Source organism: Helianthus annuus, chromosome 2, assembly GCF_002127325.2.
Source record: "Helianthus annuus cultivar XRQ/B chromosome 2, HanXRQr2.0-SUNRISE, whole genome shotgun sequence".
Classification (NCBI taxonomy): domain Eukaryota; kingdom Viridiplantae; phylum Streptophyta; class Magnoliopsida; order Asterales; family Asteraceae; genus Helianthus; species Helianthus annuus.
Genome location: NC_035434.2, coordinates 14,180,620 through 14,204,512, shown reverse-complemented (window position 1 = coordinate 14,204,512; position 23,893 = coordinate 14,180,620). Strand labels below are relative to the sequence as shown.

At 36.0% G+C, this 23,893-nt stretch overlaps 1 protein-coding gene across 16 annotated transcripts; it reads left to right on the top strand.

Annotated features, from left to right (window-relative positions):
- Nucleotides 1–3,374: 3,374 nt before the first annotated feature.
- Nucleotides 3,375–10,746, top strand: LOC110886119 (4-hydroxy-3-methylbut-2-en-1-yl diphosphate synthase (ferredoxin), chloroplastic). Of its 16 annotated transcripts, none has more exons than XR_004871570.1 (15): nt 3,375–3,989; nt 6,013–6,075; nt 6,156–6,237; nt 6,710–6,757; nt 6,899–7,009; nt 7,093–7,164; nt 7,346–7,400; nt 8,595–8,694; nt 8,830–8,915; nt 9,330–9,406; nt 9,485–9,604; nt 9,700–9,930; nt 10,047–10,166; nt 10,269–10,337; nt 10,423–10,746. XR_004871570.1 is itself a non-coding variant. In XM_035979392.1 (14 exons), exons 8-13 carry the CDS (start codon nt 8,840–8,842, stop codon nt 10,286–10,288), a joined length of 612 nt encoding a protein of 203 aa, XP_035835285.1. In that variant the 5' UTR covers nt 3,375–3,989; nt 6,013–6,075; nt 6,156–6,237; nt 6,710–6,757; nt 6,899–7,164; nt 7,346–7,400; nt 8,595–8,694; nt 8,830–8,839; the 3' UTR covers nt 10,289–10,337; nt 10,423–10,746. The 16 variants fall into 16 exon arrangements, 1 of the variants encoding a protein (XP_035835285.1); XR_004871595.1 differs by having other exon boundaries at nt 7,093–7,211; XR_004871606.1 differs by having other exon boundaries at nt 6,899–7,164; nt 10,047–10,134; nt 10,423–10,494; nt 10,573–10,746.
- Nucleotides 10,747–23,893: the final 13,147 nt, after the last annotated feature.

The following is a 23,893-nucleotide window of genomic DNA, read 5'->3' as shown; positions in this document are numbered from 1 at the left end:
GGAACGCGAAGACAGGATGACAGAAAAGTACCCCCAGTTATTCGGGAACAAGGCAACCACTACTGAGGCTGAAGCTACTACTTCGGAATTTCGGGACGAAATTCCAGATCAACGGGGGGAGGATGTGACACCCCCGGAAAATCAGTGAACAATACAGTTTACCTAGCGTCCTCAGTGAGTGCATACCAAATTTCGGGACGAAATTTCCAATTAGTTGGGGATAATGTGACAACTCGAACTTTAGACTTGCTTTGATGTAACGTTACGTGCTCATGAGAACTGAATTATATGATTTTAATTGAATGTTTGTTTACGTGTGTTGTGTGTGTATGAATGTTATGCGTTGCACGAGCCCAAACTACACAAACCGGCCACACAAAGCCCTTTGGGCCATTCCTTGTGCACGCGGACCATTAGACAACCGAGTGGGCTCGGCCCACTCCCCATTCGCAACACAAAACCGGAACAAGGGGCTTGTTTCACCACTTTTGCAAATCACAAACACACACACACAAACCCTAGAAGCTTTGCTCTCTCTCTCGGCTTGCTTGGAACCCGACGGCACACACACACACTTTGAAGCTTGTGAAACGAATCGATCCTCTACCTTCAATCCAACCGGTTAGTGTTTGATATTTAGGTTGCTTGTTGAATGGTTATCGTATGGTTTTGTATGTTGGTGTTTGCTTAACCGAGAATTCTTGTTAATGTATTGATTGGAATGTAAACTGATAAATGTTTTGTAAATCGGCTCTTATATATCGGATGTATGAAGATATTCAAATAGCGAGATGCTTGATAAATCGGTTAACATGATATATGTTTGGATTGTGTGTATGATAATATTAGATTAAACGATTGAGGATCGGCTAACATAGATTGTTCCCGAAAGGTTGGTATGATGATTCGCTTTGGGTTTTCATGACCTAGGTTGCATGTTAGTTTATGAGATTATGTATCACATGATCCGATTACATGTTCTGTACAAGATTGGTTAATTGTTCCTGAATTGATGTTGATTATGAACATGCTTGATTACAGATTAATTGTTGATTTGATCTGTTTCCGAAACTGACCAAACTGTTAGCTGAAATCACGGAGTTTAATTGACAGAATTAAGGAAGGCTGTTACACACACCACGGTTGCGACTCGGCATCGCTTGTTGCGAGTCGGAACCCCACTCGAGACCAAACCGCACGAACCGCAACCACGGTTGCGAGTCAGATTGCGACTCGTAACCAGACCGGGATGAACCGAGACCATCGTTGCGACTCGTATTCAGTTGTTACGACTCGAGATCCTTGTTGCGACTCGTAACCCCGTTGCGAGTCGAGATCACCGTTGCACATACACTGTTGGGCCTTCACTGTCACGGGCCCAATCTGTTGAGCCCAAAGATTTGAGTTGTGAACTGTTTATTAATGGACTTGTATGTGTTTGCTATTTGGGCCGATTGAGAATCTGGACTGTTTTGTTATTGGGCTGCTTATGTCTTTGGGCCGGATATGATTGGACTTAGAACAATTGGATCCTCACATGCTATGTCTTATCTGCTTACGTGCGTACATGTTTGCCATGACTATACGTGATTACTATATACGTGCTATATACGAACCTGACTCGTATAATAACTATGATAGGACGTGAGTGACCATTTACTTGCTACTTGTACTTTCTGTGTATCTGCCGAGCAAACCAAGGTGAGTTCACACAGCCAAGGCATGGGATTCCCGGGTTGGGAATTGGGTTGGATATGTTATTGTAAAAGGAGATACTCGTACTTACGCATATACCAGACTATAGACCATCGTCCTCAGGTTAGTCAGGACACGTTACGTAAAGCCTACGTAACCCAGTATATTTGCCATATGTCTCCCGGGTCGGGAGGACACGTTACGTAAAGCCTACGTAACCCTATACCATTCACTGGCTTCCAGGTCGGAAAGCCACGCTGCGTAAAGCCTACGTAGCCCCCACGCGTACCACTGTCCTCGGGGAAGGGCACGTCACGTAAAGCCTACGTGACCCTGTACGTTTTCCTGTTCTCGGTAAAGAAGAACACATGGTCGGAAGTTAGTCTAGTAAGTACCGTTAATGAGAAGCCCTCATTAACCAGGATGAACATGGGAAGCCCCCCACCTTTATTACACACTAGTATGGGAAGCCCCCACTAGCTATACTTATGCATTACACTGTGAACTTACTTTCTGTGAACTCGCTCAACTAGTTTGTTGATTATTTGCTGCATGCCTTGCAGGACCTTAGGTATACTTGGAGCTTGCACAGGGAAGAGCAGGTCGTTGTGGGCAGATGGATCGTTAATGATGTTGAACTCATAACTCGTATAACTATTTGGATTTACTTTACTATGCTTCCGCTACTTAAAACAGTGTTTGGTTTTTGAAACATCAATCATGTCACGGTGACTTATATTAACTACTTCTATTATTAATTGCTATGGTTTGATATGATTGATGGCTTGATCCTGGTCAGTCACGCTCCCAAGCGGTGGTATTCCGCGGGTGGATTTTGGGGGTGTGACAATCAATTCAAATAAAACCTAACAAAGATATTCCATAACAATCGGATCTATGGTTTCGTATATACTTGATAGAATAAATAAAAATGAGAAATAAACAATATTATACATTAAAATTGGTTTTAGGGTTTTGGATAAACATAATATTCTATAACAAAAACATAACATTAAAACCCCAAAATCAACAGATTTTCAATGAAAATCGGATTTAGGGTTAAATCAACATAAACATAGTTTTAACACAGTAATTAAACGAAGGAACACATGAATAATGATTAAAGAAGGAATTTAACAAAAACAACTTACAGATTTGTAGATCGATATTCGAAATTCTGAAATCGAATCAAGAAAAAGAAGAAGTATATGAAGACGATGAAGAACGTAGAACCATCTATGTATGTGGATCCAGTGAAATAATTCATTGTTATATGGAAACCGATGGTATTCTTGGAAGAAGATTGGAGTGAAGATGAAGAGTTGATTGTGTGAAACGGTAAACATTAATTAGGTTAAAGAAAGAAGAAGGAAAAGAAAAAAAGGAGTGAGGGATGCTGTGTTTTGGCGGTCATTTGAGAAAATGAGGTATTAATCAAATGCCACATGGCAAGTATTGGCTTGAGCTAATGACAAGTGGCTAAAAATTATTTTGTTTTATTAGAAGTAGTAGATGAAAGGATTTGGGCTGACGTGGCGCGTTATTAGGGCATCTTGGATTGCTTTTTGGCGGGAAAATAAATGGGTAAATGTTATATTGTTAACAGGTTAACACGGGATCCGGATTGTGACCCGGTTATATAAAACATCTAAAAAACCTAATTCCTTAATCGCCTACCCTAATTTACTCCGAAATCAAGATATTGCCGCTCTTCTTCCCACATCCATCTTCTGATGATTATGTTCTTCTTCGTTGATTCAATCCAGTCTCCTTCCTTCAAAAGGTTTGATCTTTTTTTATGTTTATATCAATATTATTGCGATTAGGGTTTCCTCTGGTTCAATCGATTTCTCCAGCTATTCCTTCGATGTTTGAACTTGATCTTTTTATCATCACAAATGTTAGATTTCATATATTAATTTATTATCATACTTGATTTACTTAAACATTTTGATTATTCTTTACTTTGTTTTGTATCTCGCATCGATAATCAACCATCTTCTCCATGTGGCATCGACGGCGCCACCGGCACTGAACCCTCTACGGCGGATTATTCTCTCATCAAAAGTCGCAAAATCATTTTTTTACGGCGGTTTAATCAATCGATTGTTGCTTCAGTGCGAGAGTCTTCCTGTGTGAAGACTATGGATTCGCAAAAGGCAATAGAGGTGGAGTGAACGGCTAACGAAGTTAGGGATTTTGTGTTTTTGTATTATAATAGTTCATATAAGCATGAAGATGAGAAACATGAAAATGATCACGTTACTCATTCTAACGTGTTGGACTCTGGACAGGTTTGTTTAAGAAAAATATTTACATTTTAAAGCCATTGTTCAATAGGTAACGAGTCATATTCACAACGGAGTAGGGGTGGCAACAAAAACCCAACCATGATATTTTGGGTTATTTTGGGTCTTTTTAAAAAATGAAATAAGTCATAATGGGCTGAGAATTTAGTCAAGATGGGTTAGAATGGGTTTTAAAATACTCATCTAAATTCTAACATGGGCCAGGATGGGTTTTTCACTATCCAACCTAAAACACACAGATTTCATGGAAACGAATCAAACCTCTTCGTGGATTCAACTCTAAATCACCATCTTCGTCGATTTCAACTCTAAATCACCATCTTCGTCGATTTCAAACCTCGCCATCACGTGACTCGGTCTTCCTTCCTTCTTTCAAACCTCGCCATCACGCATTTTTAGCTGTTTACAGCTAATTTTGCAACAACCATTTGCGTTTCTTGATTGTGTGATTGTAGTTCTTGTAACTAAATGAAGAAATTGCACTTGGGTTGCCTTTTAATTGAAGTTCTCTGATGGTGAAAATGTTGAAATTGCTATGGTTTAGAAAGTATGGTTTCATGCCCACCAAGTGTTTGATGATTTGCTTACTCGGTTGTGATGTTTGGATTGACATGTTTTTGTTGTCAGTTGTTATGTTTTACCTGTGCTTGCTAGTAATCTGATGTCAATACATGATTACTTTATTTTGATATATATATGGCTTGTTTGTTAAGCTCTTTTATAGAATTGAGTTGCAACTACTAGTCCAGTAGATTTGAGATGTCATGCCTATATGTTTAAACAAGTGGTTGTGTGTTTGTGATATTTGGGGGGGGGGGTCAGGGTCAGTGGCGGATCTAGAAAATCCGCATAAGGGTAACGTTTCAATAAATTCGATTCCAATCTTGATGAATCATCCGTCGTTGTCATCCAGTCTGCTGTTAGGAAATACTTGGTATGTTTTTACTTCTATAGCAGTTTCACGCGTTTACTTGTATAAATGTGTAGGCGGTGTTTTATTCATATAGGTCAAACATTGCCTAAAGTCGATACTAATGCATACAGGCCTGGAGGTGTACAAATTGGTTTTTCTTTTTATAAACCGAACCAGTTTTTTGAGTGGTAAACAAACCGGTATTTTTTCAAACTGGTTCGGGTTCAAAAACCGATTGTTTTTTCAAACCGGATCAGGTTTTTTTTTCGAACGTTTTTTTGTACATGTCTTACAGCCTCCTAAATCTTTGTATATAAAATTAGATTATTATTGTAATAATATTTCTGTAATCATAGTTTATGCATTAATGATTTATAAAACAAACATAAAATTGGCCAAAAAGTGTTTGTGGGTCTTGTCTATCCGAGCTGTATTGAAAATGTCATGTTTTAACTTTTAACCCAAAGCGGTTGCTTAATCCGCCTGATCACCGCCTTGCGGCCTCTACGTCCAATATATTTTACTAGCTAATAAGCCCTAAGCCCCTAATTCAGATAATATCTGTTAATTACGGATTTACGGTTGCATGTATTGTTTAGGCTCAGAGAGAACTTATAAAGTATAGGAAAATTGTGATATTACAAGCTGCTGTACGAGGGCATTTGGTTCATTGTTGTGCTGCTGGAACACTGCGTTGCATTCAATCTATTGTTAAGATGCAAGCTCTTGTTCGTGCCCAAATTGATTTTTTTTGAATTTTTTTAATTTTTTTATTTTTTTTAAATTTTTTTGAATTTTTTTGAATTTTTTTTGCATTTTTTTGATTTATTTTTTGATTTTTTAAATTTTTTTGAATTTTTTGATTTTTTTGATTTTTTTTGAATTTTTTTTGATTTTTTTGAATTTTTTGACAAAAACCCATCTTGACCTAAACCCATTCTAACCCATCTCTTAATAAACCCATCTTAACCCAAACCCATTCTAACCCATGCCCATCCTAACCCATTACCCAAACCTACCCAACCCACCCGTTTTGCCACCCCTATAACGGAGTGTTAATTAACTTTTTATTTTTGTTCTTCCTTTGTGCGATAGATTACACAGGCTGATGTGGAAGAGGCTACAATTATTGCCTTTGACATGATTCTAGAAAACAAGGTGAATGCATGTTTGGTACCGTTTAATAATGTTGCATGTGACTGCATTGACTTGATAATAATATTCGTATTTGTTAGTAGATGGTTAAACCAGAGAGTAGAGGTACACTTATCAAGTTCATGCAACTAATGGTGTCTCATCATCTTTCCAGAAGGTTAGAAGGTTCGATAACCCCCCTTGTAAAAACTTTTAAGATAATTAATTTTGATATTTGCTTAAAATAATAGAGTAAAAAGCCATTTTCGTCTCTGAGGTTTGGCCAGTTTTCCGACTTTCATCCAAAGGTTTGTTTTTCCGCATTTGGTTCCAAAAGGTTTAAAATGGCAAGATTTTAAACCTTTTGGATCCAGATGCGGAAAAACAAACCTTTAGACGAAAGTCGCAGAACTGGCCAAACCTCGGGGACGAAAATGACATTTTACTCAAAGTAATATAAAGTCTGGAGGGGAACTGCTGATATACTTGTCATTTTTGATGATTTATATCTTTCAAAAAAACATGGTCTTTTGGATAAATTTGGCATCTGTGGAAAAGAAGCTCCTCGGGGATATTGGGTATGTTTCAGTTTTTTTTAATTGAATGAATTTTTGTGCTTTTTTCCATACTCAAATGAATTTTTGGGATTTTTATGCAGACGTTTTGTCGTCGCAACTCGCAGTACGAATGATACCAGAGGCTTCAGGTATGTTAATCTATGTACACTTTACAATTTATTTGCTTCAAATATGAATTATTACGTTTATAAAGAATATTAACAAACTTTGTGAATTATTACGTTTATACAGGATAAAAAGAATATTAACAAAATTTGTGATTTTCACAGTTGTGGTTTATGGGTTCTGTTACATTCAATCTCGGTGAGAATGGAAACCGGAGAAAGTCAAATGGCGTTTACAACTACTTGCGTATCAGACTTTATTACCTTAATGCATGAGTAAAAATAAAAGATAAGAAATTCTTATCCTTCTTTTCAATTTTCTTATTCTAATAAGTTTCTAATTCAATACGGCATTCTAGGGCGATAGCTGCGGCTAGCTGTTTGTTTGGTGCACTTGCTTGGTTTTGGCGGTCACGACAGAAGAACCGGAAGTATTTTCATAAACCTCAACCTTTAAAGATTGTATAATTATTATTAGGTGAAAATTGAACCTATGAAAGGAATATTAAAGGGAAAAACAATTTGATTTGTGAAGAAGTTGTTTTTTATTCTATTTTTAATTTTTTTAATTTTTATTTTTTTTGTAATAAATTTATTGGGGAAAACTTTCAGGCCAAGAAGAAGTTGAAGCTGATGAGACCGGGATATAGTTGGTGTGCAAAAGCAAGTGAGTTTAGGCCCCCTTCTAATTTCTTATTTGACATACATTACAATTTACATATATACCCGAATGACCTTTCAGTCAGTCTCTGACTTGCATATATGCATAAACAAACTGAGGTCAGTTGAGTTTTTTTTTTCTTTTCTTAACCCGATACTTTTTGTATATTATTTGATTTTATATAGTATATGCTTCGTATACGTTGATTTTATTCATCGTGTTGTAGTTGTATCCTCGGAAAAATAAACTTATGCCATGTGCATGTAGTTTTCTTTGCCATGATGGACATGAGGTTCTTTTATTTTTTGCTTTAACATTTATATTTGATAACCTTGCCTTTTAATGTATGATGGAAAAAATATCACTTTGACATATATGTTTCTAATCTATAACTTTTTCTGTAGTTTAATTTTAACTGGATTAAATTATGGAACTTTGGACCAAGAGAATAATTTTTAAGGTTTTAACTTGGATGGTAAATATTCAAAGTATCATCAAGGATTTGAATTTTGCATGTATACGTTTGAATGTCGAGGAGGAATTACTTGAAATGTAGGCATTAAGTTTATTTTTGTTCTATTTAATATATGAAGCCAAATGATATCCGTTCGTAGGGGTGTTTCATGTTTGGATTTGGATGTGGTTTTGATATAGATTATGTAGAATGAAGGTCGAGAACGTGTCAGCAACCTAATTTTATCACTTTTTACAACCGTAAAAATGATTTAGTTAAGAGGTCGCAATCGGGTCATGGAACGTGTCAAAAAGGTTGGGTTGGTTTGATCTGATACGCTTTTCTCCCAATATATATAATTACTTAATGTGTTAAATAAAATTTATACTATTTCAACCAACGAGGCTTGGATTCATTGCTCAGTAGCATCACGCATGCTAGCATTGAACAAAGATTGTTTCTTTTTCTAATGGTATAAATGTAAGGTTTAATTTGGTGATGTGTTATAATAATGGTTGATAAATAATTGTTTTAACTTTTAAAGAGAACATCTTTAAAGATGTGAACATTACTGTGTCAATTTATGGTTAGATGTGGGGTAAGTGCTGACTTTTTCTTATTGACCCATATTTGAAACCGGCATATCTTTTTTTATCACACAAGATGTTAATATAATCAATGTTCCATATAATTACATAACATGGTAATCTTTGAAATAACCCAATTTTTGCATTTGGGTGTTACAGAGATGAGAGTGTGGTGAGGGAGCAGTAATAGTGTTGGGAGATCTTGCAGATGCACTTGGTTCAAATGTGAAGATGATATTCAGATATATGACATTCTATGGTGAGTTCTTGGGAGAATTCCTTCAGTCTGAATATGAACAACTCAAGGAGACTGCTACCTGGGCCCAAGGGATGATTGGGTGCGTATTTTCGGTATGTGGGTAAATTCAGTAACTGAAACCTTCTCATTTTGTAGTACAAGTTCAATGTTCTGGGTGAGTCAGGTCAAGGCAAGGAAATATCATATGAGCTCGAAACCGGTACCGGTACCGAATTTCCCAGGTACCGATATTTGCCAAATATGGGTACCGATACCGAATACTTTTGGTATGGTACGGTACCATGGGTAAAATACCGGTACCATATGCGTGCCGGTACCGAAAACGCCAAAAAGTGGATACTGATATGGTACCGAAAATAATTCGATACGGGACATTCCGTACCAATACCGGTACCGAGTATCATATGCTTATCCATGTTTTGTACTATGAGTTTTAAGTACAAATTTGGGGGAAAGGTCAATGTGTACTACTAGACATGGCCACTATTACAGTGGCTGGTCATTTTAATGAAGTTCTTTGTTTGTCCCTTGAAAAATTTGATATTTCGTTTAAGTTCTTTGATAGTTTTTCAATCATTTACATTTTTCTTCAGTTATGTTCAAATTGTTCATTCTTTTGACTTTATTTCTTGCAGCTGATCGGCGTGCCGAATTTGAGCAGCTGGAGTATACAGATGATGATTATCAAAAGGAACTTGAGGATATTGAGAAGGTCAAACTTTATCTTTGCTCTATTATCATTTAATAAAAGTTCATAAAATTCAACGTATATGTGTTTTCCTTACACCAGGTTTTTGTCCCCTTGGTTGAAAAATGCAAGAAATACGGAAGAGCGATGGGCATTGGAACAAATCACGGGAGTCTTTCAGATCGTATCATGAGTTACTTTGGTGATTCTCCTAGGGGAATGGTAAGCAATTTCTCTACCTTACTTCAAATTTTAAGTTTACTTAATTTTGCCTAAATTGTCATTTATGTCATACAAACGTTGATTTAATTTCACAGGTTGAATCTGCATTTGAGTTTGCAAGAATCTGCAGGAAATTAGACTTCCATAACTTTGTATTTTCAATGAAAGCAAGCAATCCTGTGATTATGGTTCAAGCATATCGTCTTCTTGTAGCCGAAATGTATGTTCAGGGTTGGGACTATCCTTTGCATTTGGGAGTCACCGAAGCTGGTGAGGGTGAAGATGGACGTATGAAATCCGCAATCGGTATCGGGACACTTCTTCAGGTTTTTATTATTCTTCACGCTGCATTCTTTTTACAAAAATAAAAATAAATAAGCTCTATAAATCCTTATACATTGTTCATATAATCAATCATATGCTTAATTTGTATGGTATACAGGATGGTCTTGGTGATACTGTAAGAGTTTATTCGCTTACCGAACCTTCAGAGGAAGAAATAGACCCGTGTAGGAAATTAGCCAATCTTGGTATGAAAGCATCCCAAATTTTACAAGGGGTGGTACGGTTTTTTTTTTTTAAATTTATTAATTTTAATTGTATTCTCCATAAGAACGTTTTATATATTAACTTCTTGAAACTGCGTTCTTCGGTTTTGTTGTAGGTATCTCCATAACAAGTTGACAGGATCCATTCCTCCTGAGCTCGGGAATATGTCGAAGCTCCATTACCTGTATACGCGCTTCCGTGCTTATTATCAGTCTTAGAATATTATATATATGTTACGAATCTTTAACGCGTGCATTTCTGTTATATAGGGAACTGAATGATAATCAGCTTACATGTTATATTCCACCGGAGCTTGGAAAACTCACCGACCTGTTTGACCTGTAAATTCTGCAATTCCCAATTATTTAACCTGATTCTGTTTTTCTCTTTCGGAAGTTAATTATGGTGTGTGATTCTAGGAAGAAAAAATTAGGAAACTTTAAACATGATGAGTTAGGCTTGAACTTCGGTGAAGAGGATTATGGTATATGATGGTTATGGCGATGGTTTTCTTCATATGTCATATTTAGTTAATCTGGTTATTATTTATTATTTTGATTCATGTTAATCTGAATTCGCGTTTCGTTTCGATCTTTGATGCTTTGATTGATTTGATGTCGGTAGATGTTTTTTTCAATGATTTTGTGGTATGCTGTTATTAATTTTATGATGATTGAATGACACTATTTACTTAAGTTGTTATTGTTAACATCTATGAAGACATTTTTTAATTTATTATTGTACTAGAACTATCACCCGCCGCAATGCGGCGGGGATTCATTAGTTATATATCATGTTAGATGAAAGGCAAATGTTTCTTGCATTACCACGAGCCTGTGTGTAAAACCGAGAAAAAAATAACTAAGTAGATCTCTGACTCGCACGCTGCGACAGGCCTATCAAACGGGGAAAAATAGACGCACTGCGACGGACATGTCAAACAGGAAAAAAATAGATGAAAAAACGTTGAACCCCACACGCACGTTGCGGCGTGTTAAGTCGGAAATTTAGAACGACACGTTAAATGGAGAAATTATGAAAGATGAAAAGTATACAAGAGACTAAAGTTGAAAGAGAAAAAAGTTTTGAGATTAAATTGCAAAAGATGAAAAGCTTTGGGTTGAAAGTAAAAAAATTAAAGGGGTTAAATTGCAAAAGATGAAAACTTTTGAATTAGAAGTGAAAAATCAAATTAATCAAAGATGTTAAAATACCAAAGATTAGAACTTTAGATTTAAATTGCCAAAGATTTAAATTTTAGAGTTAAAAAAGAAATCAATTAAACAAAAGAGATAAATAGATTTAGTTAAATTGATGTTTAATATTATTATTATTATTTAATAAAAGAGATAAATAGAAAATAAGGGTGAGAAATTACCAGAGAATGACATGTGTACAAAAAGGATTTTTGTTTATTAGTACAGAAAGATTAACAATTAATCAACGTCGAGTAAAAGTTTAATGGAATAATATGTTACATTTTAATAAAAAAAACATGTTTACTAACTAATAAAAATAAACAACCCGGGAAGCATTCCCGGGTAATAACCTAGTTATTAATATAGTTAAGGTTTATAACTATATAATATTGAAACTAATAGATTAATGTTTATTATTTTTATTTTTTTTAAAGCTCAATACAAACATATGTTTAAATTAATCAAATGTGCGGTATAAATTTTATTGACAACGAAGTTGCATTCAAGATAGAGTTTTTTTTATCGTCATACACGAGTATCCGACGTTAATGAATCGAACCGGTATTTCTTTTCAATGTTTTCGATTGATGTAAATGAGTGCCGATATCCATTTGAGTGCCGATATCGTAATGAACATAACTGATTTAGACTGAAATTCCGCCGCGTAGCGTGGGAGAATCCCATTAGTTATTAACGTTTTATAAAGATTTGTTTTGTTATTTTAAAGTATTGGTGGAAATTAGCATAAAAGACATGGTTTTAATTTGCAATATATATATATATATATAGGTAAAGGGAAGGGTACAAATCTCCTTATCGTACATTATGTACGCGCTACCCACAGCCATACACGTGTCCTTATTCAATTTAATTAAATAAGGGTATTTCAGACATTCTATTCTAACATCTGAGGGCTAATCAGGGAATTCCGTCAACTAGGAAGCAGATATGGAGTTCGTTTCGTAACCGTCCATTTAATTATTTTTCGTATTAATTCTATTTTGTAAGTTTTTTCATTTGATTCTTGACCGAACACAGATTGGGGATTTTCGAAAAATGCTGGATTCGTCATAATAGGTTTGAGGTTGAAGATAAGTTGTTTCTGGTTTTATTTGTTGAGTTTATGATATCGCATGTGTTGTTTGATATATCGCATGTGGTGTTTTTAACATAGTCCAGGTAGTTAAGATTGGATCATTTGTATAATTTCGCATGTTTAAGTTAGACATTTCGTACACAATGAAGTTTAATATTTAATTTCGCATGTTTAAGTTAGACATTTCGCACACAATGAAGTTTAATATTTTAATTTCGCATGTTTTAGTTCGAGATTTCGCAAACTATAAAGTATTTAACATATATAGCTATTTATTTCGCATGCTTTAAAAATAATTATTTTTATTTTCGCACAGTGTGTTTCATAATTCTGTTAAATAATTGATATCAAATAATTCAGTTCAATAATTCATATCAATAATTTTTCTTTTACTATATATTTTATCTTTCTATCACTATTTCAAATAGCCTATTAAAAATGGCAGATCTACCAACATCCTCTTCTTCTGAATCAAGTATCAAGCAGGCTTTGAGGAAAAGGATTCAAGAACAAATTCAGAAGGATCGATCATGTCAAGAGATGTTGGAGACCAACATTTCTCGTGTAACAGAAAACATGAAGAGAAGACAAGAAATTCTGAACTTGGTGTCTCAGATGCAAGTGAGTAGTCTTAAAGAAATTGCTGTTATGTTTATGGTGGATTTGGATGAGAGGGATGAGAAACAGTTGAAAGAGTTGGCGGATGCAATAACTGTCTTAAGATGCTCAATGAAGATGAAAATGAAGTTTCTTTCATCTTTTGAATGAACTTTTGTTTATTTTAGTGCTTTGTTTTAATAAAATATCTAAGTTTTGCATTTTTCAATAAATCCGCATGTTGTGTTATGGAATGGATTTTTTATTTCGCATGTGTATATTCCCTTATTTTGCAAATTTTAAGCAATTCAATGTTATATATGCGATTTTAAACTTAATATATGCGAAATTAAAAACACTAATGTTATATAACAAGTCTAAATATTTAACATAAATCCAACGTCAAACAAGTTTACTTTGGCTTTGCAAAATATCTACTCATCCTATCTGGGATTATCTTCTCCAAATCTCTCATATACATTTCTTTGTCTGACCTTTTATTTAAAGCATTTGCCTTTTTAATTATTAGTTCACAATGCATAATGTGATCGGATAGAATGATTTTACTGAGATATATGTGCCGTAGTAGATGAAGTTGTGAATTCTGTCTGTTGTTTACTTCATCTTCTTTCACAAATCCAGTCACCCATGGTGTTTTATCTCCTTTGTATGTTTCCATGTGATGCATCGCAAACACTCCACAATCTACTCCGTTATTCTTCGTCCTCCAATCCATCTTTTTTTTTCTATAACTGAGGTTGCAAGTACTTCTATAGCCGGTGTTGGTTTTAAAGCATTTCGAAGGTATAAAACCAATACCCTTCTCTGTAACATAGCAACATTGTGTTAGTAGCTTTTACATAATATATAACATTTATATGTATAAGTTTTTGTATTACCAGTGTGTCTGGAAGCCCCTTGTATTTTTCCTTAAACTCTTGTTCGGCTGCTGAATTGTCAATTAGCTCAATTTTGCCGGTTTTCAAGTGGAAGCACAAGACATAAAAGTGGTCAACTTGAAGTACCGGAATAAACACCAGGTCAACCGAATCAATTTTTTTACCTCATATCTTAGTTTGATGTCTTCAAAATTTGAGGCAAATATGTTTAGTCGTTGGTTGTCTGTGTATTTCTTCTCGTCGTAAAAGATATCCGGCTGTATGTTATGTAATTAGAATCAAAGTTAAGTATTATATTGAAAGTTATCTAAACAATGTATTTTTTCACATGCGAATAGTATATATATCACATGCGAAATTACAACAGTATGAGAAATGTTGTTTTTTGTTTTCACAAGAAAACTTTTATTTGAGGCAAACTTCAAAATTTGAGGCAAATATGTTGTTTTTTATTCTACATGCGATTTAGCTATAACTAGCATGCGAAATCATTGAATATGCATTTTCTGTTATAATTTCAAATGTCAAAATGTTTATGAAAACATACCAACATTGTGCTAAACAAGAAGAGTCTGTATGGTGATGATTTTCTATCCCTTTTTTTCTCTTCAAGGTTTAGAACATCCACAAATGCATCTATTCTGTTTGATGCTATGTACTGACCCCTGTAGAAGCTTTCAAATATAGCTTTGAATTTGTAAACCTCAGTTTTTGATCGGTAAAATTCATCTCTGCCAGGCAAAAAATAAATAATTAATATTGTTGTGTGTATATATTTTAGATGTTTGTTAGTTGATATAACTACTTTTACTTACTATATGCCTGCAAATGTAGCAAATGTATAGCGGATGACAATCAATTCTTGATTCAAGAGTGCTTCGTGCATGTTTACCACTCTGTTGCGGTAAGGGGAACAAAATTTGTCTCCAAGCTCTGCACATCTTTTCTCAGCTCAAATTTTGGCTGCTTCTATTGTCTTATAAAGGAGTTCATTTAACCCCTTTGGTAGAACTTGTTTTGGAACTGGCTTTCGCTTTGAGTTTTTTCTCCCCTTAGTTGGTTTTTTTACCTTTAGTTTCTTCCAGGCTGGGTCCCAGGCTCAAAAGCAACTCAACTGACTGCAATTCCTCAGTCGTCACCTGAGGGCATTCAACTTCCCGTTCCTTCTCAACTTCGATTCCCGAATTGGGTTGTTGAGGGTCTTTTTGTGTAGTTTCTCCTAAAGAAACTGCTTCCACTTCGGGCACTTTTTCTTGAACTTTTTGTAGAATGTTTTGTGTAGATTCTGCCAAGTTCACTGTTTCTTCGATAACAGTTTCGTTTTCACCACTTTCTGCAGGCCAGAGTAAGTTAAGAAATATAATAATTTGTGCTTTTTAATTTTTTTTCCTAATATAAAGTGTTTTTTTACCTTTGGCAGGTGGTTTGTAAGCGTATACACCCGTTTCGACAGTTTGAATATTTGCAATAAGGGTGTCTGTGACTCCTCCATCATCTTTGTTTGTCAGTCCTTCTTCATCTGGCTGCAGTACCCCTATAGATACAAATTATTGAATTTTAATACATCAGAATCAAAATCGCAGAGGTATACATGACATTGTATGCGAAATCAAATGTGAAGTGTTTGACAGAAATCGCATGTGTTTTTTTAGTTATCGCATGTGTCTAAGAAATATTGATTTTTATCATAATTTCGCATGTGTTAATTTTTGAAATCGCACGTATTACCTTCTGATGCCATTTCTACCAAAACATAGGATATTACTTTTTGAACTTCTTCATCCTGTCTACCTTCTTCGTTTGTAGTAACTTCATGATGAACTTCAGAAGCTGGATTTTCAGGCTCTTGATGAACATGAGAGGGTGCAGTTTCATTCTCTTGAACCGAATCAGGCGGCACACAAATGGGATTATTCCGAAGCGTCTATCCCACTGCTTACAGGCCTTCATAATCTCTGGATCCCAAAAACACTTAGTTCTTGCTTCTGAAACTAAGTTGTTCATCCCTTGAACATCTTGAACCATTTTAATGTACTTTTTGACATTTGCTTTCATTTTTTTCAACAGGTTCTGTAATATTTTTCGAGTTAAGATACTATTAATTGAAATGTTAAATATAAATGGATTAAGTGAAATTAATATTTTTTTGCGCTTAACTTTTTGTTGGTTCTCGAAGCCTCTCGTTCTCGGTCGTGGGCTGTGTCGTAGAATACGGATGGTGAAAGTTGAACAGGAGTGTTGCAATAATCTATCATTTTCTGTGTCTGTGTTCCAACTCCCATCTCAAGGTTCAACTGAGACATTTCATGGATTTCAAAACTGAAATCCATGAAATCATCAATGTTCTCGTTATCTTTTGGCTCTTCCCCGGATTCTACGTTTTGTACTGTACGTGCAGTCCTTCTTTTGTAGCTTATTGTGGTGTCAACCGGTGGTCGTAGTGTATACTCCTCCGTTGAACGACCCTCGTTTTCTTCATTTTCTTCTTCATTTTCACACTCACTTGATGTCCACACAGGTCCATTATCCGCAATATGATCTTCGACTTTATCAATCTCCGAAGATGTAATATAACGAATAACCGGTATCTCCACGGCTTTCTAAAACAGTTTAAGCCTCTTGTTGTACTCATGCGTGTATAGAAGCTGTATAAATCGCAAGATCATTTAATTATATAACAAAACAAACTAGTATTTGAAATATGTTATGAAATGTAGTAATGTATACCGTAAGAAAGGCAACAGGCCCCACGAACTGTATTTTATAGTTCTTCCAGCCCGCTCGTGTACGACGCAAGGTGTCGAGTAGATACGAGCACCAATCTAGATTTTGCATTTCCTCAACAGCTTCTACTCCAAGCAAACATCTATCATTTGCAGTTGTTGCCTTTGTAATCTCCGCAAAGAACGTAATCCAGTACACAAGGAAATTTAATCTAAACAGGCTCCCCCCATCTATTTGATTTTCCATTGTATTTGCAATTAAGCCATGGGTAATTCTCGTGTCCCCCCCCCCACTGGCTGATGAATGTATCCCTGACAGCATTTCCCGGTTCTTTACTCTTTTCAATTTTCTCCTGCTTTTTAACTTTTCTCTTATCGGCTATTATTTCAACCTTCTTTGGCCCCTTTGGTATTCCAAATACCTCATAAACTATGTCCGATGTTATTTTTATTTGGTGTTTTCCCACATTTAGCTTATCGAACTTCTCGTCAAACTTTCTAGCTAGCCAATATTACATGCCAATCGTGTCAAAATATGGTTGATATTCATATCTAGATAGCTCCAAATCCCATATTCTTCACCTCATCAAGCTGTTTTTTTGAAAAAAATTTCACCGTATCCATATATGAGTTAGGTTGGCATCTCAGCAGTATTGCTTCGTTGCTGTATTTGAAGAATTCCCAATGTTCTGTTTTAGGTGTTTCCACCTTTTTTGAATGTTTTTTTTGCCTGTATCTTCGATTTCCTCTCATCTTTTTTCTTTTTTGGGAGTGGCTTAACAAAGTCATCCTCTTCAGAACTTTCTTCAACAATCCTTCTTTTCCTATTTTTGTGTACTTTTATCAGTGTTGATATTGGGCCTTCAAAGTCATCATCAGAATCTATTTCTACAAAATCGCATGCTATCAGTCAAAAACCATTATAAATTAGCATTTAATAGTTAATCATGTACCCTAAGTCATTGTGTGATAAAATCGCATGTAATAGCTATCAATTCGCATGTCTTAGTTTAAGCATTACCATAACTAGCCAATTTTATAAATCGCATGCCTTTAGCAACTAAAAAATATAAAATTGCATGTATAATTTTAATCATAATCCCCTAAAACTAACTAATCATATGAAATCGCATGTGCCTTCGCTCCTAGGTGAACCAGACAGTTGACGATAGGCGTCAGAAGGTCCTTGGTCACTCATACTGTAAACTAACAAATAGTCAGATAACACATAACAAGTAAATACAATTATGCACGTATTTCCGTAATTTATTTCCTAACAATTTGAATTTTGATGTCAACAGAACACTTCTGCGGCTGAATCAGTGGCATAGCTCTGATACCACCTTCTGTCACAACCCCCGATCCCTATTTCCCGGGAACGGGCGGCCGTGAGCCAGTTTCGGTGGTATCACGTTTATTTATCCAATTTGGCAGCGGAAATTTTCATCAGGACCGTAGTTAGGAAATATTAAATCAGAGTAAACCACCATATTTTATAATATTAAACACATGGGTAAAACCCAAGTTTTTATTACAAACTGAATTACAGGGATAAATCCCACTTTATTGAAATAAACGCTTTCTTTTATTTAGGTAACTTTTATTGCCACTTTTCCAAGCCTCCAGTGCTCTCCAGCTGGCTTCTATTTGGCTTTCACATTTCGTTACCTGAAACGCGTTTTAAAAACATTTTGTCAGTGGGAAATACTGGTGAGTGAATCCCAGTTTAATCAAGTTTAAATAGAAAGTCACAGTGAACAGTATTGAGGGCGCATCCGCAATTACATTTGTTTCCAAGTTATATCAATTATCACCCGTGGTACTATCGACACCCGACTTGTGGTAATGTTACTCCATAACCAGGTTGTAACAAATTTTGTATACAAAACCCCAACATACCCACGATAATTGTATTCTTACAAATACTCAATAACTGTCGTTCGCAGGGAAAAGTATTTAAGGTTTTGTAAAAGCATTTAACAAAAAGAGGATTACTCACATTGCTGTTTTAGGTTATCCTTTATGGTTTCCTGGTAAATATCTATAATTTACACAAATGCACGTGTGTTAGTATAATAACCCATTTTAACATTAGTAATACCCTCCCCGAGACGGCATTCCAACGACTACGTCGGGCAGAACCACGACAGCCGTTACGGAACCCTAGATCAATCGGGCAGCGTATCTAATACGTCTCCAGGGGTTATAATACTTACATCGTAGCAGAACCTCGCTATTTTAGGGGGTATAATGCCCGGCTATAGTGTATACTACTTCAGAAATTTAGAAAGAAAGAAAGTTGTGAGCGACGGAAACTGAAAGCCCGTTGCCTTCTTATATAGGGCTGTAATCGCGTCTCTACGCGGCCCGCGTGACATTTGGGCTGAGCTTACGCGGCCCGCGTCAAGGATGGGTCAACGCGTAGCTTGGCCCAGTCATCGTATAGCTTTGACGGGTGTTGGGCCAGGTGGCGGCCCAGGACGTTGCCAGATTTCAGGTGCTCACGGCCCGCATGGACTTAACCAAACTTGTACGCGGCCCGCATTAACTTATAGTTTTGGCGAAGTCTGGTTACACACTCGCGCGGCCCGCATGAACTTGAGGTGAGGCCCTACGCGGCCCGCCTCAACTTAATAATTATTGTTTTTATTTATTTTATATAGTATAATCTATTTTGGGGCTCGGTTTTCACATACGGGTTGCATATAAAGACATATTGATATAATTAAAGATATATTAAGGTGTCAGAATTATTATGAAGATGTCGGTTTTACCGAGGGTTGTTATATCCTCCCCACCTTGTTTTAGAGCTCGTCCTCGAGATCTACTGGAACAAGTTGTGGATATTTCTTTTTCATTTCTGATTCAAGTTCCCATGTGTACTCGGGTCCTCTTTTGGAGTCTCATTTCACTTTGACCAGAACTAATCTCTTATGCTTGAGATTTTTAATTTTTCTATCTTCAATCTGTAGAGGCTTCTCCACAAACTTGAGTTGCTCATTTACCTCTATATCTTTGAGAGGTACTACGAGTGATTTGTCAGCTAGACACTTTTTGAGATTAGATACATGAAATACATCATGTATTCCTGCCATTTCCTCTGGCAGTTGTAGCTGATAAGCTACAGGTCCTATTCTTCTGATAATTTTAAAAGGTCCAATATACCTGGGACTTAGCTTTCCTCTTTTGATGAATCTTACCACTCCTTTCCAGGGAGAGACTTTCAATAATACCTTATCTCCTACTTGAAATTCTAATGGTTTGCGTCTGTTATCGGCATAACTCTTTTGTCAATCACGTGCTGCTTTCAGTCGTTCCTTGACTTGAATGATTTTGTCAGTTGTTTCTTGTACTACTTCAGGTCCAGATAATTGTTTTTCCCCAATTTCTGCCCAACAGACTGGGGTTCTGCACTTTCGTCCATAAAGTGCTTCGAATGGTGCAGCATTGATACTTGTGTGATAACTGTTATTATAAGAAAATTCTATTAAAGGTAAGTGTTCGTCCCAATTACCTCCAAAATCAATTACACAAGCTCTAAGCATGTCCTCCATTGTCTGAATTGTCCTTTCACTTTGTCTGTCTGTTTGAGGATGATAAGCTGTGCTTAGATTTAACCTGGTTCCCATTGCTTTTTGGAAACTTGACCAAAAATGAGAGGTAAAACGGCTATCCCTATCAGAAACAATTGATAAAGGAATGCCATGTAATGAAACAATTTCATTTACATACAATTTGGCTAATTGTTCCATACTAAAGGTTTCCTTCATTGGTAAGAAATGAGCTGACTTGGTTAATCTATCTACAATCACCCAGATTGTATCATTACCTTTCCTTGTTTTAGGCAATTTGGTAACAAAATCCATTGTTATCAATTCCCATTTCCAAACCGGCATTTCTAACTGCTGTGACAAACCTGAAGGTTTCTGGTGTTCAGCTTTAACTTGTGAGCAAGTCAAACATTTAGAAACATAAGTTGCTATGTCCTTTTTCATTCCTATCCACCAGAAATTCTTCCTTAAATCCTGGTACATTTTATCACTTCCTGGGTGCATCGTATATTTAGATTTATGGGCTTCTTCTAATATACGGTGACGTAAATTTCCTAATTTAGGTATCCACATTCTCTTTTTATGGAACCTCCAAATTCCATCTGTTCCTTGTTCTAATTCCTTAATCATTCCTTTTAATTTTTCAGTATCCTCCTTGATTACTGATTCTTGTGCTTTTCTAATCTGATTGTTTAAATCTACTTGTAGATTTAATTTAAGAGAACGTACCCTTTTTGGTTTTTCATAATATTTTCGACTTAAAGCGTCAGCCACCACATTGGCTTTTCCTGCATGATACTGGATATCACAATCATAATCACTAAGTAATTCCATCCAGCGTCTCTGTCTCATATTCAACTCTTTTTGCCCGAAGACATATCTTAAACTCTTATGATCCGTGAATATGGTAAACTTACTACCATAAAGATAACGTCTCCAAATCTTAAGGGCAAAAATTATGGCTCCTAATTCCAAATCATGGGTCGAATAATTTCCTTCATGACTCTTAAGCTGTCTAGATGCATAAGCTATAACCTTTTGACGTTGCATCAATACACATCCATAACCTAACTTTGAAGCATCACAAAAGACTACAAAGTCTTCAGTTCCTTCTGGTAATGCTAGTATGGGTGTATGGGTTAATCTTTGCTTAAGAATTCTAAAGGCTTCTTCTTGTTTTGGTCCCCATTCAAACTTAACAGATTTACAGGTTAACTTAGTCAAAGGGATGGCTATCCTAGAAAAATCTCGAATAAATCTTCTATAATAACCGGCCAATCCTAAGAAACTTCTAACTTCAGTTGGTGACTCTGGGGTTTTCCATTTGGTAATTGCCTCGATTTTTGTTGGGTCTACATGAATTCCTTCATGGTTAACTAAATGTCCGAGAAATTGTACCTGTTCTAACCAAAACTCACACTTTGAAAATTTAGCATAAAGCTTTTCTTTTCTTAACAAACTTAAAAGTAAGTGCAAGTGCTTTGCATGCTCTTCTTTACTTTTAGAGTAAATTAGAATATCATCTATGAAGACAATTATGAATTTATCCAAATATGGTTTACATATTCGGTCCATCATGTCCATAAATGCGGCTGGGGCATTGGTTAAACCAAATGGCATGACAGTAAATTCATAATGACCATACCTTGTTCTGAAAGCGGTTTTAGAAATATCCTCTTCCTGTACTTTTAATTGATGATATCCTGATCTTAAATCGATTTTAGAGAAAAATCGAGCTCCTCGAAGTTGATCAAACAAATCATCGATTCTTGGTAATGGGTACCGATTCTTAATCGTGACTTTGTTCAATTCACGGTAGTCAATGCACATACGCATTGATCCGTCCTTCTTTTTGACAAACAATATCGGTGCTCCCCATGGCGATGAACTTGGCTGTATAAATCCTTTTTCCAATAATTCGTCTAATTGTTTCTTTAGTTCTTGCATTTCAGCGGGTGCCAAACGGTAAGGTGCTTTGGCAATTGGTGCTGTCCCTGGTAGCAGATGGATTCTAAATTCCACTTCTCTGTCTGGTGGTAATCCTGGCAATTCTTCTGGAAAGACATCTGTAAATTGGGATACTACCAGGATATCTTTTAATTCTTTTCCTTTAGTGTTAGTGATTATAGAAATCAAATACACTATAGATCCTTTTCTTATACAACTTGCAGTTTTCATTACAGAGATGAATTTAGTGGATCTAGATGGTTTATCTCCTTTAATTGTGATCTTTTCACCTCTTGGTGATTTTATCTGTATTGACTTTTGATCACATAAGATATTGGCTTTATTGGCTATTAACCAATCCATTCCTAATACGACATCAAATCCTACCAGATTCATTGGGTAAAGGTTTGCAATAAATTTTTGATTAAAAATTTCTATTCTTGCTCCTTGCAAGATTTCAGAAATCTTAATGGTGTCTCCATTTGCTGTTTCTACTAGACATTCTTGTGGTAGTTTAGTTAATGATTGATTTAGGAGTTTGCAAAATGAAGTATTAATAAAACTTTGGTTTGCACCAGAGTCAAATAATACTTTAGCAAAAATATCATTAACTAAAAATGTACCAGCAATGACGTCTGGAATCATCTTGGCTTCGTCTGCAGTCAAAACGAATGCTCTAGCATTTTTAGGGTTCTTGTTGTTTGCAGCTGGAGTCAACTTTGGGCAGTTTGTCCTAATATGACCTTTTTCTCCACAGTTGTAGCACATTCCATTACTGGCTTTTCTTCTGCAATTTTCTTCCTTGTGACCTGGCGCCTTACAGTAATTGCAGTAAATAGAGCATCTTCCAGAATGCTTCTTCTTGCAGTTCCTGCAATATGGAGCAGAGGTAGAACCTATATTTCTACGGTTGGAATTCCCAGAACGGAATTCTTGGGTAAGTCTTTGAGTTAGGTTTCTCCGTTGATCTTCTTCCCTAGTACGGATTAACTCGTCTGTCAAGGTATTGGCTAGTTCTACAGCTTCTTCTATGGTTTGGGGTCTAGCTGCCTTGACTACATGCCTAATCTCCCCAATTAATCCCCAGATATAACGGGAGATTAACACTGGTTCAGGTGATGCAAGGGTTGGTACCATCCTAGCATATTCGAAGAATGTGGTAGTGTAACCTTTACTGTCTACCCCGGTCATTCTAAGATTTAGGAACTTATTTGCTATCTGTTCTTTTTCATTGGGAGGGCAGAATTTCCTTTCCACCATGTTCTTGAATTCCTCCCATTCCATGTTATAAACCCTATCACTTCCTCTTGACTGGAGGATAGTGTTCCACCATTCTAAGGCTGCGTTTTTAAACAGATTTGAAGCAAACATGATTTTATCTTCTTCAGCACACTTGCTTATTTTCAGAACGGCCTCAGTTTTCTCTATCCAGCGTAAAGCTGCAATGGGTCCTTCATTGCCCGAGAATTCTATTGGTTTGCAGGACCAGAATTCTTTGTAAGAACAACCATGTGGCATGGTTCTTCTTCTTTTGGGAATGGGCGCTTGAAGTACGGGTCCATTGTTCACGCTGTGTTCCGGTTCACTTGGTCGTTTACTGCTATGCTTACTTTTATTATTCGCTTCTTGAATCGTTTGAATAATAAATGGCATTGCATCTATAATTCCTTGTGCCACAATATGCTGAACGACACTATTATCCATTTGGTTTCCATTGTTATTGTTGTC